Genomic DNA, 16,343 nt, shown 5'->3' with positions numbered 1-16,343 from the left:
TACATTCACTTCATTCATGGAAATAACTTCAGTATTAAATCAAATAGAAATCACGTTAATTTAAAAAGACCACTTAATTTAATCTGTGATAAATATCAGTGGACTCCATAACTTTTTAGTTGTTCCCCTATAAAACCACACAGCGGGTCGAATATAGCGGGTTTTATTTATACAGCTATTTAACATAATCATTAGATGCCTTATAACCTTTGATATTATTCTCCCGTATAGTTGACTTGCTGACATTTAAGGTCTTAATTTTCCTTTAAGATCAGAGGAAGGAGAATAGAGTAAATTTAGATTATATTCATCATTAACTAAATGCTTTGGGTCCCTACTGTAACAGCCCAGCTTCATCTTGCGTCTTTATTAACGTACCGTCACGACTCCAAACATTTCTATAAACATATTCCATCAGTTGAGGATCTGTAGTGGCTGTGGTGCACAACATTAAGATGTGTTTGGAGCAGCAGAGACTCCCTCTGCTTGTGACATCACATGACCACCCTCTACAGCCCACCAAGTGAGAGTATGGGTGGAAATGCGAACTATTTTGGGGTTCACCATACCAAACCATACCCAATCAAACTGGACCACTTGATGGAAACATACCTAAAGAAGCATTTAACCCTTAACCTACTGAGTCTAAAAATGGCGATTTGGACATATTTTGTTATTATGGCTGTAAAAATAGTAAGGAAATGCCCTAAGTCTGAGAGCTTTGGTCCTTTTTCCCAGAAGTACTTGAACTTGACTTTTCAATATCTGGTTAGTGATTATTGCAAATTATATGGAATTGCAAGCAGTTAAAAAGTAGAAAAACACAAAAACGGATTTGTTTTTCATGGCTTTTATGAGAAGAAATTTTGTTATTGCTCATGAAGATTTGATTTGACATTTTAAATGTGAACCTATACATGTTTAGAACAATCACCAGTCATTTTTTGAGTCTAGGACTCTGGGTGTGCAAAACACAGTGCAAAACATAGCTATATACATAGGCAACAATTCGTGCAAATAAAGGTGGAAAAATGCATTCTCAACATTCTCAAGTAACATATTGTTATTTCACATGACAGACACGCACAAATGCCACTATCTTCAACACAAATGTGTTGAAAACAAAACACCACTCTCGCTCACTCTCCTTTTACTCCTTTCCTTCACTCTCCTTTCTCACTCTTCTTCTGCCAAAGCTGCCGTTTTTGCGGTGCTGTTCAACATTACCATAAAATATATACCACACATCATATATTGCTGGAAAGCACAGATTCTCAGCTCTCTGTCAGCGTTGGAATATTTTAGATTGCGCAAACTTACGAGGAGTTACAGTGTTGAGAATCCATGTAGCGGTCTCGCGATACTTCTGATGTTTTGCTATGGTGCTTTGCCATGAATGCCCATGTCATATGGTTGCGAGTACCGTAATAAACCATGTATGTGCACATGCCCACAATTCTCAGCTTTCCAGCACCATTGGAATCTTTCTGATTGGACAAACTTTAACAGAGTTAGAGTAATAATACTCTGGACATATAAAACACAGCGCCGGCTCAGTAGGTAAAGGGTTAAGAAACGCAGCGACTTATTTAAATATCCCAATTCACTGCATCTCTTCCAGAAAATACTGTCTGTTAACACATTTGGCCGTGCCATCCACAGATACAAATTTATGCTGAATCATGCGAAGAAGAAGCCTTATGTAAACCGCATCCAGAAAAATGCCCATTCAAGATGGACTGAGACAGAATGGAAAACTGTTCTGTGGTCACATGAAGCAAAATGTGAAGTTCTTTTCAGAAACCAAAGACTAAAGCATCTCTGATGGTATGAGGTTGCATTAGTGCCTCTGGTGTGGCAGCTTACACATCTGGAAAGGAACTATCAATGCTGAAAAGTACATAGATGTTTCCTCACATTTCTGTATAATTGATGCTTGCATTAGTGAAAGTATTAACATCAGATTGACACAACATTTCTGCTTAATACTTCAGTAGTGCTGACACTGATGCTACTCTTCATATAAGCTAAGTGATATGATGTGTTCAATACACGTGGTTGACCTTGTGGATATAAGCCTCAATCAAGGCTCTGCATCCTTTTTTAATCCTTTTCGGATCCTGGCATATTCATCAGCCTGTTTGCTGATTTTTTGGAGAGAAAGTGCTTGAACACAAGCGAGGTTACTCATTCTTTTAGCTGTTTTCACATCGACTGGAAAAGGCCACAGTGTGAGTATGGCCTTTTAGTGACTCAAATTACTGTAAAAGCTTAAATTAATAAATTCAAAACCTTTATTTGATTTGGATCAGTGGAAAATAGGCAAAGATGTAAGACGCTGAAAAGCTAAAAGAGCAGTATGTCGGAGTGTTACACAGGCTTCCCACTAACCCCGACACAAGAGATACAAGAAAAGACAATCTGTCCTGGTTTTACATCGTGTAACAAAAAGATTGAATGCTCTAAATTCCAGCTTCCAAAAAAATGCAATTTTGCATAGATAAGGACATGGGAGCTATTTGGCCTAATTCTTCTGTTCGGAGTCAAATGAAACTGTTTGCTGGAAGATAAATCCCCTCCTTCCCTCCCTCCCTGCGTCCTGCTCCTGTATTCACTAGGTTTCTGTGGGTTTTTTGGGTTTATTGGAGTTGCGTGCGTCACACAGCCATCTGTGTCTCTGTCTCGGAGACTGTCACACTCTGTGCTGTTTGGCCAAACACACTCACGCAGGAACAGACAAACACAGAAGATAAAGGACAGTTCGGTTACTGCAAGGCGGCAGGTCTGTTAAGGAGCTGAGCGGAACCACATTCCTCGGCTGTCTGTCTCCTCAGTTTCAGAAACATTCGTGTCGGTGGATACATACATTATGTAAGAGGGAAGAAAAGTGAAGCCAAGGTGGAAGTGCTTTATACCTTCTCTCTAAGCCAGCAGAGGGCGCCTCAGAGGGCTTAAATAAGTCAGTCAAGACTACCGTTTTAAGTCTTTTCCTATCCTCTATCAGTACTCTTCATCCATTATACTTGATATGATGTAGTAAAATATGAGGGCTTGACTACCTGTGAGTGTGAAACTGAAAAGTATGTTTTTATGCTGATGACACTATTCTATTCATCCAAATAATGCACATTTTTTGCAATGACTATTTTATGTCAGAATCACAGAACCATAATGACGTCCTGAGGGAGTTTCAGGTGATTTAGTTATTCTCAGACACACCGTAGAATTGAACTATGGGAATATAAAACTGGTAAAATAAGAAATGTAAACAAGAGAGAAAGTGATAATAACAAAAGCCTCCCTGGACAAAAATATACACCTTTTATGCAGATGACACTTTTATGTTGTTAAAAAAGAGTGCAACCTTGGCTTGCTGTGTATCAGATATTCTAATTTTTTATGCAGATGACACTCATATATTTTTTAGAAAAATACAACCTTTACTTGCTGTGTGTCAGATATTCTTCATTTTTATGCAGATGAAACTATTGATCTAAGTAAAACTTTTATGAGCTACACAGCAGATATTGTACTCTCTATGCAAATTAACCTACAAAATATAAGAATTCCAAAATAAGAGCATCCCTTATACACTATATGTTAAATATTGTACTTCCTATGCAGATGACACTAATATATACAGAGTTAATAACATAAGTTCAACCTGTACATGTAATATGTCAAATATCACAGGTTTAAGACAGAACTTTACATAGTTAAAAAGATTATATATAGTTAAACAAATAAGTTCAACCTGTACATGCATTATGTCAGATATATAACATTCATATGCAGATGACACTGTTATATACAGCCAGAAACTGAGTGAAACTGGGATCACCTGAGGGCAGTGAATGTGTCTCAAGTGATTTTAATATAAAGACACCTGTGTCTGGAAAGTCCAGTCTCTGGTTAATCAGTATTCCTGGCTACCATTACACCATGAAGACAAAAGAACACTCCAACCAACTCAGTGAAAAGGTTATTGAAAAGTATAAGTCAGGGGATGGATCCAGAAATAAATAACCCAAGGAACTGAACATCCCCCAGAGTTCAGTTAAATCCATCTTCAAGAAATGAAGGAATATGTCACGTGTAAATCTGCCTAGATCAGGCCGTCCTCACAAAACACATGTGGGAGACTCCATGATAAAGTGGAAAAATGTTCTTTGATCTGATGAGACAAAAAATTGAGCTTTTTGGCCATCAGACAAGACACTAAACACTGCACATCACCACAAACACACCATCCTCACTGTGAAGCACAATGGTGGCAGCTTCATGCTGTGGGGATGCTTCTCAGCAGCAGTCCCTACAAGGCTTGTAAAGAATGAATGCACTTGTCTGCAAGAGGACTAAGTCATATGCGTCAGATAATTTACATACCTATACAGATGACTCTATTATGTAACGTCCAAAAATAGCTAACCTTCATATGGTAAATGTCAAATATTGCATTTTCTATGCAGATACTTGAACACAGTCTAAACTGTATAAGTGTCAAACCTTTTTTATTCCTCCTGTCAGTTATCTACATTTTTTTAGTTTTAAAGTGTCACTACTCTTTGTGCCAAGTAGCATGTATTGTTTCCCACTATTTTTTGTGCCACATGTGATGCAGCTTTGTACAGAGGACTGTCTGTTATACTGTTAAAGGAGTGTCTTTATACTAGCCTAAATTAGCTATCCTAAAATATCATGGCTAATGTAAATAATGGATGCACTCGGCTAACCAACATACCAACATACTTCTCTTAAGCTCAACTTTCTTTAGTTAGTTAAAAACAAACACATTTTTATGGCAATACTTGAAAACAAGAAGCCAAGGTTTCACAGTGACTGGATAAATGAAGTGAACCTTCTTCATTTCCTCCTGACCTTCCTCTTTCCTTCTTCCTCGTCTCTTCGGGTTGTGCCCACGCAGAGCTCCTGCAGAGGGAGCAGGCGGAGATGGCCCAGCAGCTGGCCAACCTGCAGACAGACGTGAGGATGAGCTACGGAAACGACGCCCTGATGCCCGACCAGGAGCTGGGAGATGGCCAGACCGAGCTGCTGCCTCAGGAGGATGCACTGGGCTTTGGAGGAGTTGGATTTATCCACCCCGAGAGCTTCAACCAGCCCAACACTGAGAACCAGGGTACTGGTTGTTTACTACATATAGAGCACATTCTGCCATCATAATGCAACAAAATGACTCCCAAAACCAAAACTCAAGGTTCAGCTAAAGATGACGAGTTTCTCTTTGTCTCTTCTACAGTTGAGCCCGTGGATTCTCGCCCCAACCTTGACAGAGGCATTCCCACACGACCAGGTAGGTGCAGTTGCAACTTAAATGCAATGTTTAGAATAGATTTAATGCAACTGCAACTTGTGTAAAATGCTTTTGTGGCTAATTTCCTTTTATGTGTGAGTTTTGGGGGTTTTGACAGAGCATGGAAAACAAGGGTTGCTCTGCATAGCAGTGGCCATGATTCCTTTGTTACCGTCGAACACTCCCACTTCTAACTGGTTCATATATCTATAAATAGAAACCTATTAACAGTAATATATGCCGTCTTAATGTATATGATGCAGTGTTTTCCCACTGGAATTTTAAGAGGCTTTGTTGTATTTATCATGAAGTCTCCATTTATTTATTTATGTTCCTTTTTCACTTGCAACGTGAATGTTTCCCTACAGATTCTCAGTGCAGACTGCTTTAATACGAGCTTAATATCTCTTCAGCAATGGACCTTTTAATTGGGTCTTTAAGGATTCATTTATGTAAATATGAAGCAGTGTGACTTAATATGCAGAAAACTGGCTTTTATTGCTAATATATGCAGTTTGAGATGATGTATAATAGTAAATTGATTTATTATGCCTTCCTATTGCACATGTTGATTCTGACTATCACCCATCCATTCTAATTGGGGGTCAATCTTTAAAAACGTAGAATGTATATAACCAGAGAAGTTGTCTCATTGCACCTTGGGTCCCAAAAAGTAGAAAATCCACAAAGTAGCTTAAATATTTTTTCATAACTTTAACATGTGTGGATGCATTTCCATCTCTAATTGCTTTATTGCATTAAGACCAAAATATAAAAGATAAATACCAGAATATCACCAAATTTGGTTTTAATAACTAAAGACGGCAACTACTGCAGAGAAAAGTTAGATTTACCTTTATAGCAGAGAACCTGTTGGGTCTTAGAAGAGTCGTAGTTGTGTTGGAATTTACCAGCTAGTTTTGATTGATCTGCTCCATCAAGTTTTGTAGTGTTTCTATGTTTTTGTTTTGATTGTTTCAACCTTAGCTCATTGTTTCTCTATTTCACCTTTAAAACTCTGGAGTTACACATGAGATTTACCAGAAAACTAACAATCTGCAAAAGTAGGATGAAGGCAGAGCAGACAGTTACCCAAGAAAGACTAGACTAGGGCTGGGTTCTCCTGATCGCTGTTGAAAAGGGATTTTTACATTTACTAAGTGCTTGATTGTTAAGAACAAACTCAGTCTTAGTATTATGCACCTTGGTATTCATAGCTTTCAGACTGAGGCCTGGAGTGCAAAGAAAGCTAAGGATAGAAGCAGCTCCTGCTGACCACTACGTGGAGCTGCAGCATTTTATTCTCCATGTCTTTTAAACAAAACACAACAAGTGAGTTTAAACCCTGTGACTTGGGGAGACAATGCATTGTTTCAATGGCAAAGACTGTCACAGTCATTCATTTCAAAGTGATTTATTTATAGAATTTCTGAGTTCGACATCATAAATTTACCAGAAGAACTCAAAATCTCAGTTTAAAGATTAGTAAATTTTGATATCATGGATTCAAAAATGCAGGATGCTGAAAACTTGAAATTTCTGACTTATAGTCATAAATTAACATTAAAAAAACCAGACTGAACACAGTGTTTGGAGCACAGTTCAGTCCAGATGTAAATGATAATGTCATGATTCTAGGCTAAAATCACAGGAACTTCCTTATTGATCAGTCCAGGTCAGAAGTTTGATCAGGATCTCAACTGCAGTACTCTGCTATGATTAATTTTTGCCATGTAATCTACTATTTTCATCTTTATAATCTCAAAAATTCTAAGTTTTGGGTTGGATAAATTTTACAGCTTTTAAAGTAAAAAAAAATCAACTTTTTCTGGTGAATTTGCGACTTTTTAAACTTGTACATTTTCCTCATAAGCTGTCATAATAATTAATTGTTTATAAATAGTTCTATGGGCATGAAAGCAATCAAAACTGATCACTGCTGTAGGCCTTAAAAACTCATTGTGGCAAACCTGCTGAACTGAAACAAGAAAAACAAAGACAAGCATGACTCTTTCATAGAGCTTACTAACATAAGCCTACTTATTTGTACACATGCCAGGATGGCTAATAATCTGCATATTCATGGTTATTCTTGGTTGATTTCAGAAGTCACCCCGATGATGCCAGAAAAGCCGAGATGAGCTGTACAGAAATTGCATGGATAGATCTTAAAATAAAATTTTAATCTGGATTTTTCATGTCAAAGTACCTGAAAATAAGGGTTTTTTTTTTTGCTAAAAATCAGATCTGTTTTTGCATGTTGTTTTGTTTTTTTACCTTCTAACAGAAGAATAGTCTAACTGAAATTCTGTTGTTAAATATCACAACAGCAAAAAAGTCTTCTAATTCAATATTGGATCAATACTGTGAGGGCTTGTGTTCATGAGCATCCAAACATTGCTAATAAGTTTATTTTAAAGCTTGAAGATCTCTCTGTTACACTGGCTCCTCTCCTCCCTCTCCTTGGCAGCTGTCTCATGAAAAGGATGTTCAAAGTTCTCTTTGTTTTCAGCTTCCTGTCTCACTGAAAATGTTTGCTCAGGTTAAGCCAGGCCGCCTCTTAAAATACTTCACAACATTTTTTTGAAGCGGAGACTAGAAGTAATATCAGGACAGTGTTTTTCCACTGCTTCTCCTCTCTGTTGTCGTTCCCACACCACCAGCTCCACTTGACCTCCGCTGAGGCGCCAGCTGTGCTCGTTAGGCGATCTGTACTGCAGCTGCAGCACCTATGGGTTCTATGCTGCACTATGTATAAACCATATACAATTCATGCCGCTGTTAAGCTGTCGGTCCTGCCTGAGCGAGCAAGTTTGATTTCAGTGAGTGTGTGAGCGAGATGAGAGAGCGTCTTGAGTGTCACCATCTATAATAGATTGTACTTTTCCTCCTTTCTCCTGCCAGTGACTGGAATGAAAGCTATGGAAGCTATTCCTGAGCTGAGGATGGAGACGGAGGACAGACAGAGCACCGAGTATGAAGTTCACCATCAGAAACTGGTAAGTAAACACACAGAGACAACACAATATGACACAGGCGGGGCAGATATGTAAGCTTATTTAAAAAGCACTGAATTATGCATGTATGCAGAGACGTTATGGACACAGAAAAGCATGAATTTTCTAACACCTATGAGCCAGTGTTAGTTCAACAAAAAGAGTGATGAGAAATGTTGTTAGTGACCCTTTTTCAATTACAAACACAAGATGGCAATGAGCTTAAAATAGATATTTGATAATAAAAAACACACTTGACTTGATAAATGGCATCATAAATGGTATCAAATTACATCAAAATGTGGTACCTTCAGCTATTTTAGTGTAGATATTGATAGCATTCAGACACAAAATATGGGCTGCTGCTGCTGGTCAGTTGCCCTCCACTTAAACTAGCCAAGTACCATTATTTAACAACATTACTCTTATTTTGAAATTCATGTTAAAGCCAGCAGGATAAAAGCTAGTTAAAAAGCTTAACAGTGCCTTAAGGTGTGTCTGGGCTAAGCTCAATAGTTTCACTTAGAAACATATATCGCCATATTATCAGCATAGAATTAAACTTTATGATATCAAACCTATGTTGAAATCCTTATTAAAACTAGCAGGATAAAGGTAGTTGGCCATCTAAACAAGATGACATACGGCCATATTAAGATGTTTTAAAGGGAGGGATTCTCTTTGAAAGAAAGAAGTAAATAGCAGAGCATCATCAGCAAAACTTGGCAATATTGACCCAATGTTGTATGAAACCCAGCAGGACAACAGATAGCTAGCTAAACAAGATTTCATACCGATATGTTAAGATGTGTTTGAGGTAGGCTTGGGGGCTTTTCTTAGATTTAAGTATATATAACTGCATCATCAGCAAAAAATGAAACTTTGTAATACTAGCCCTGTGTTGAAATTGGTTTTAAAAACAGCAAGATAAAAGCTAGTAAGCTAGCTTGACATTGTGCCATAAGTTTTATTGTTATGCGTTTGAGGTTAGCTCATGGATTTCCCTTAGAAAAATGTTACTGTATCATCAGCAAAAAAATTAAACTTTATTGTAGTAAACCCAAGATGAAATCCTTGTTAAACTAGCAGGATAAAAGCCAGTTAGTTAGCTAAACAAGATGACATACAGTTATGTTAAGATGTGTTTGAGGTAGGCTTGGGGGCTTTGCTTGGATATACAGTGCTTAACAAATTTATTAGACCACCACCCAACGTAAGGTTTATGCCACAGCTGCCCTAAATTAACAGCATTGGTAATAACCAAAATCATTTTTTTTGTTTTTGCAATGGTTAATGCACTAATATGTAGAAGCTCTTTAACCGAAATGATATTTTTAATTCTAAAATATCATTATTATTGTTACCATAAATTTTCAAATTTACTGATTTACAAAAAAATCTGAAAAAATAGTAAAGGACATTATTATTTCTTGATTAATATGTCAAGTTCTAGTTATTTACTTGCATTCCTGACAAAGAAATTCGTTTTAGTGGTTGAATGTTATGCTTGATTAATTTCTGACTTCTCAGAGAAGCCCAGGGAGCTGGCTCAAATTTGGGTATACAAAGGTGAATTCAGTTTGAAATTCCTCATTCCTGTTCAAAATGGTAAAACGTGGAGAGCTCACTGAAGATGAAAGAGTCCGCATTAAAGCACTTCATGATGCTGGATGGTCTCTGAGACAAATATGACAGGTGGTCTAATAAATTTGTTAAGCACTTTAAGTGTATATAACTGTATCATCAGCAAAAAAGAAACTTTATATCTGTGAACTCTGTTAAAAACCAGCAGGATAAAAGCTAGTTAGCTAGCAAAACATGGTAACATACAGTTACATTATGATGAATAAGGTCAATCCGAGTAAAGTATATATAACTATCATCAGCATAAAATGAAACCTTGCATCAGTAACATTTCGACATATATTCCATATTTATAAGTATATTAAAAGGACCCAGTATGGAGGGTTAGGGTAAGATGATTTACAACAAATGGTTTTGAAACCTGTTTGATAACATGTCAAGTCCTAAGACCACCCCAAAAAAATTATTTATTGTTTCTGCCCATTTAAAATTGCAGGCAGTCTCCTGCACTCTGTCTAAATTGTGCAAACAGCTTGGGAACATTTGGAAAAGTGGGTGTAGGAACACTCCTTGTTAGTCAAACCCACTTTTTAAGTATTGCTAACATATTGCAGAACAGAGTTAGACCAGGATTCTTGTCCTGTCGCCAGGGCCTAGCTAGGTTGGGCTTACATAATGGGGGAGAAAAGCTGTTAAAAAGCAGGAAGTGGCTGAAAAGGGAAAACCCAGTGTTGATGAATGGACATGAATTCCCTACCACCAGAGTAAATTGTCAATCTTTGGAGATCATCATGTCACTGGGGTCATAGCTTAAGTTTATAAGTCTGAAATAATTTGTTATTTCTTAACAGAGTAATGAATATATTGCGATAGATATGTGGTATTTCTATACTCATACAGATATGATTTCTGGTTGGTATCGCCCAGCCTGAACACAGATGTAGAAAAGCTCACACAGACACAGGCATGTGAAAAATTCACTGAATTATGCGTGCAGAGAAGTTATAAAAAGACAATCAAAGGGATGCATTAACTGACACCTGCAAGCACATACAGTTGAGTCCATGTCTCCAGTCTGTCCTCCTCCCAAGGTTGTCACCATGGAGACAAGTGTCCGTGGAGACTGCAATAATGCATGCGTCACGCCTGTCTGCTCTCCTCCAAAGCCCACTGTCCTCTTGTGTTGTCTCTATCTGCACATATGTTCCCGGTCAGCAACACTACACTCCATAAGACTGTAACCCAGTTCTGCATTCATGCGTTAATCTCACGCGGTATTGTAATTCCAGCACAAAAACCCCCTCAATCCACCTTCAGTCAAATCCTAATCCACGTACCTTATTCCTCTCACCTAACGCCTTTAATCTCTTAATCCTTACATTTTATTACATATCACATTTCCTGTGTTCACAATGAGCAGTCAGCGCGTCCCCCTTAGCTCGGCTCCTTAATTCGATATTCGGCGTAACCCCAATGAGCATTCTGCAGGATTAATCTGAAAGAGCCTGAAAAATTAAGTCCCCACTCACAGCAGCGTTTGACACCAGGAGCGCCGAGATGTCAAGATGTGTTTTTGTTCGATTATGCAGAGTTTAGAGGAAGTTCATCCACGTTGTCTTCTGGTGCTGTCAAACACCAGGCGCTGCTTCTCTGCCTTCACAGGATGTCATTTACTTCTGTTTATTTTTGCTCCAAAGCTGCATAATCCGTGACAAAGAGGCCGGAGCCTTCATTTGTTTTTCAGTGTTTTTTAATCATGTGTCTTAGTATTGTGTTGTTGAGCTGAGTCATACTGCATCACTTTTACTTTATGTCTCCTTTTAATAAACCAGCTGACAGCTGCAGGAAGAAATTCTCCTCCAGGAAGTTTTCCCTCACTCTGTTGGTTTCTATGAGCTGAATCTTTGCTGCCTGGTGGCTATTTTTGAGCTGAATTTATCTTTCAGATGACGCTATTTTTAACATGATGAAAATAAGTAAATGTTAGGTAATATTGCCACACATTAGCACTGTAAAAAAAATGAGCTCATTAAAGAAGAAAAGGAGGGGAATATGTCTTGAATAAGTAAAGAAAATATCCAACAAAAGGAGACGTGTCATCTGTCTGGATGTTTTACAACAAGTGACACCTATGTGACAAGACTAAACAAATTTATTTGTATTATTAAAGAAACTAGGGCTGCAAGCAGCACTAAACAGGCCCTTGCATGGTTGCACACGTCAGAGCTCTGCACAGCTGCAATGGGTCTACTGTAGGGGCAGTGCAGCTGTGTAAGCCCTTCAAAGAATACACTTCCTGTTTTATGGCGACAATAACATTAGGGGACTAAAGGTCCCAAAAGAGCATTACAAGTACAATGAAAAGATATGTTTTTTTTAATTTTGCATGATAAATATGCCCACCAAATTTCAAAATCCTAGTTTGAACATGCAGCTAGGGAAAAAAATGTAGGGGGCGCCACTGGGCCATTAAGTCACACCTACTGACAAAGTCCAAAGTAAGCTTCTTAGTTTGCCCCAGGGCTCATACCCACCAATATTCATGGCAGTGCAGCTGTTTAAGCCCTTAAAAGAATACACTTCCTGTTATATGGCGACAAGAACATTAGGGGACTGAAGGTCCCAAAAGAGAGTTGCAAGTTCAATTAAAAGCAGTATTTTTCTATGTTTGCATTTCTGTTTTTTGCTTTAGAATTGTGCACAAATACTGAAAAAGGTTGAGTTCATAATACGCCCCCTTTAAAATCACTACTATTATTTTAAAGCATGTGGGGAAACAATTTCACCAACTGCTTTGAAAACGAACTAAACCAGCCTGGTTAAACTTCAAAACTACATTTCTTTGATTAAAAAGAGGAGTTTATTATTTTCTTAGTATGCACTTTACTTAACCACCCACAGCAATCATCTCCAAATAAGACTCGATTCCCTGGAATTTAGAAGAAAAAGGGGATTATGTGCTTAAAATGTTCCTGACTTAATGTTCTTGTTCTCTAATTAAGATTGGCTGCTTAAAGAAGTAAATTAACTCAGACAAATGCATTTCTTTAGAAGCCAAAAATCATCAGCTCTCAGAGTAGTTATTAGACTCGTTTGATAAACAGCAGCTGAAGGAATCAAATGCATATCGGCACTCGTCTTTAAAGGCAAAAAACATTTTTTTTCAACGACTGCTTGGTGATGAAGGTGATTTGGCCTGTTAAAGCCTAACATTGCCGAAATAACTCTATAAGCTCAGTATTGTTTGAAAACAACCTCCAAATCCTATCTTGTCTTTGCACTTGTACATTTTTTAAATTTTCAATCAAATCAAAATCAGCATCCTCCTCTTCTTTAGACGTGTCATATCATGGTCTTGGTTGCTGCCGTCATCTAAAATATCTCTGTCACTTCCCTTTGGCATCATCAGCATAACCATGTGGAGGCTAAAGAGGCTAAAACCCATCAATATTTGATCCAGTTTGCCTTTCAGGACCCCAAATATTTGAAAAAGCACTACAAGGTGCCCTTTTTGATGCTGCTTTGGTAGATAAAGAATGTGGGAAGTGCCCTCTAGTATTCCCTACAAGTGGACAAAGCATGGTGTGTCCTTTCAGTGGATGAAACACAACAAAATGCCTTCAAAAGTGCCTTTTTATTGGATGAATGACGATAATGATAATGAATGATTCATTGAATGGTTCTCTGCAAACCCTGGGGATGGTTGTGATGGCGTGAAATCCCAGTGGATCAGCAGGTTGGCACAAACAACCACGGCACAATCAAAGGCAGTGCTGAATCAGCATTCTGCCTGGCATTAGCCTTTGGCTTGGTCCTAATGCTACCGGCTAATGCTAGCGGCTACTGCCACTTCGTATTTACAACCCATCGTTTGGATGACAACTCTTAAGGGACTAATAAGGTCTGTTTTTTTTTTTTTTAAACTGGAGGGCTTGTTTCTACTTCAGGATCTTTACAGGGCATCTTTTACAAACACTATCATGTAATCTTCCTCTAAAACACTGGACAACTCCACCAGTGACGTGTGTTATCAGAGGTGCTGTAGCCTCTAAGCCTGTGATAATCAAGTGGAGGCCCGGGGGCCACACCAGGCCCCCTAAAGCTTCCCATCCAGCCCCAAGAGGATTATTACATTCAGAAAATTTTAGAGGGCTTTTCCTATAGTTTCAGACAAGAAGCACACTAGTATTTCTGTGATTTGGCATAGTAAACACATACTTTTTATTATTATCTTGATCCAAGTTGCATTTTTTACTGCAATAATTTTCTATATAGTAAGGTATTTTGAAAGTGCAGTTTCCCTCCTCAGAGAATCTTCACAGATCTGTGTTCTGCACATTTTTTGGCCAATCACAACACAGCATATGAGCATCAAACTCAGTGATAGACATCGAGAGGAATTATGTAGCTGAAATATCTCAACTGCCCCCTTGTGGCTGGCTGCAGTATAGGTGATAGGGACTGATGTCATTGTTAAAGGAAGGCAATGACATTTTTCAAGAATATTTTCATTAGACAGAAATATAGATGTTATTTCAGTTTATTTCGATGTCTGGCCCCCGCAGCGTCAGTCCTTTGTGAAAGTGGAGTTGATGACCCCGCTCTAAGCCAACAGTATTTGGCTGCAGCTCGGCAACCTCTTGGCTACTGACCTCTCCCACAGACCTCCAGGAGGTGACAGGGATGCCCCACTGCCATGCTCTAATTTTCAAAATAAAAGATCACGTCTAGTCAAATCAATTTTTTTATATATATATATTTCATATTAAATGAAGAGGAAATCCATTGGAGTGAATGGTTGTTGTGCTGCGTTGTAAGATCGTCAGCAAATCTCTTATTACAGAGATATCAGAGGAAGAAATTCCCCCTTTATGAGTCATCAGTGTTGATCTAACAGCTTCATAACTCTGTAAATTCCACTCTAAAGCACTCACTTACCTAAAAATCTCAGCTACAAGACATATTACGTTAAAAAACAAGTGAAAATCCCAAACATAAAACTGCCTTGTTGACAAAAATGAGCATTTATAGCCTTTATTGAAGATGTTTTGACAAATAGGATTATGTTTCTGCTGTAGCAGCTGTTAGAGCTCAGTGGGTGAAAGAAGTGATGTGATAAATCATTTCTAAGCGCAGTCAGCTTCTCCGTCCCGCTGTGCTGAAAACTAAAATTACAGACATTACTCAGCAGCGGCGGCGGCGGCGTCACAGAAACACATCATCTCCATGCTACACAAACAGAAAGAAGAAATAAAAAACATCCTCCTCTCTTCCTGCAGGTCTTCTTCGCCGAGGACGTCGGCTCCAACAAGGGCGCCATCATCGGGCTGATGGTCGGCGGTGTCGTCATAGCGACCGTGATCGTTATCACCTTGGTGATGCTGAGGAAGAAGCAGTACACCTCCATCCACCACGGAGTCATCGAGGTGAGAAGCAGCTGACCTGTGGGTTTGTGAGCATGTGCACAAGCTGTTCTGTAATCTGGTGGTGGTGGGGAGAGGTCTGGTGCTGTGCCTGCACGTGTCGGTGCAAGCTGTCTCAGTGCATCACTAATGTATGTGTGGATGTATGGCGGCTTAGTCTGCTGTATGTGGAGCCGGCAGGTTTAGAGCCCTACTGTTACTCATTTACTCTGCGTGTGTTTGATTCAGTAGATCAGAAGTACATTTCAGTGTTTAGAGAGATTTACATGAGATATCAGAGCAGAGAACGTCTCTCAGAGCTTATTAAAACAGAAATAAAGTGCCTATAAAAAGTATTCACCCCTTGAATGTTTTACCCTTTTAATGATTTTTATAAATCAACCATGTTCAATGTTATTTGACCAAAAAATTTATAAAAAAAAACACTTTAATGTCAAAGTTAAAACAGATTTATACAAAGTAATGTCAATTAAATAAAAATATGTAATGTAGAATGGGTGACTCCATAAATATAAACCCAATTCAACATAGGTCAAGCCAATTAGTGCTTGTAGTCCCATAATCAGTGAAACTGGGATCACCTGAGGGCAGTGAATGTGTTTCAAGTGACTGTATTATAAAGACACTTGTGTCTGGAAGGTCTAGTCGCTGGTTAATCAGTATTCCTGGCTACCATTACACCACAAAGACAAAAGAACACTCCAAGCAACTCAGAGAAAATGAATGGAAAAGTAGAAGTCAAGGGTTAGATACATTCAGCTCCTCAGGAGAGGAGGGTCGAACTTTCCTCCAAGCGGGGAGGGCCAACTGAACCTGAGGGCGGGGTTAACTCCCCACATGATGATCACGAGGGGAAAATCTGAGAACGGCTTGTTTTAGCACACGTTTTCTGAAAGGTGGAGAAAGAGAGGGGGGGATTGTGGACAGGCCAGGGGCACATATGAATGAATAAAAAAAACTTCTGAATACAATCTGATAAACGATTTTTAAAAAATGCCCTCAAGTGGATTGTCAGTTACCAAAAACACC

At 38.6% G+C, this 16,343-nt stretch overlaps 1 protein-coding gene across 2 annotated transcripts in view; it reads left to right on the top strand.

Moving 5' to 3' along the window:
• Positions 1 to 16,343, top strand: part of appa (amyloid beta (A4) precursor protein a) — an 85,872-nt gene that overhangs the window by 66,356 nt on the left and 3,173 nt on the right. For both annotated transcript variants that reach the window (XM_041781548.1, XM_041781547.1), the window contains 4 exons: positions 4,925 to 5,137; positions 5,258 to 5,311; positions 8,216 to 8,310; positions 15,171 to 15,317. In XM_041781548.1, coding sequence (XP_041637482.1) covers positions 4,925 to 5,137; positions 5,258 to 5,311; positions 8,216 to 8,310; positions 15,171 to 15,317 — 509 coding nt within the window. The remainder of the gene's footprint in view (positions 1 to 4,924; positions 5,138 to 5,257; positions 5,312 to 8,215; positions 8,311 to 15,170; positions 15,318 to 16,343) is intronic.

Source organism: Cheilinus undulatus, linkage group 24 (genome assembly GCF_018320785.1).
Source record: "Cheilinus undulatus linkage group 24, ASM1832078v1, whole genome shotgun sequence".
NCBI lineage: Eukaryota > Metazoa > Chordata > Actinopteri > Labriformes > Labridae > Cheilinus > Cheilinus undulatus.
This window is presented reverse-complemented; position numbering and strand designations above follow the sequence as displayed.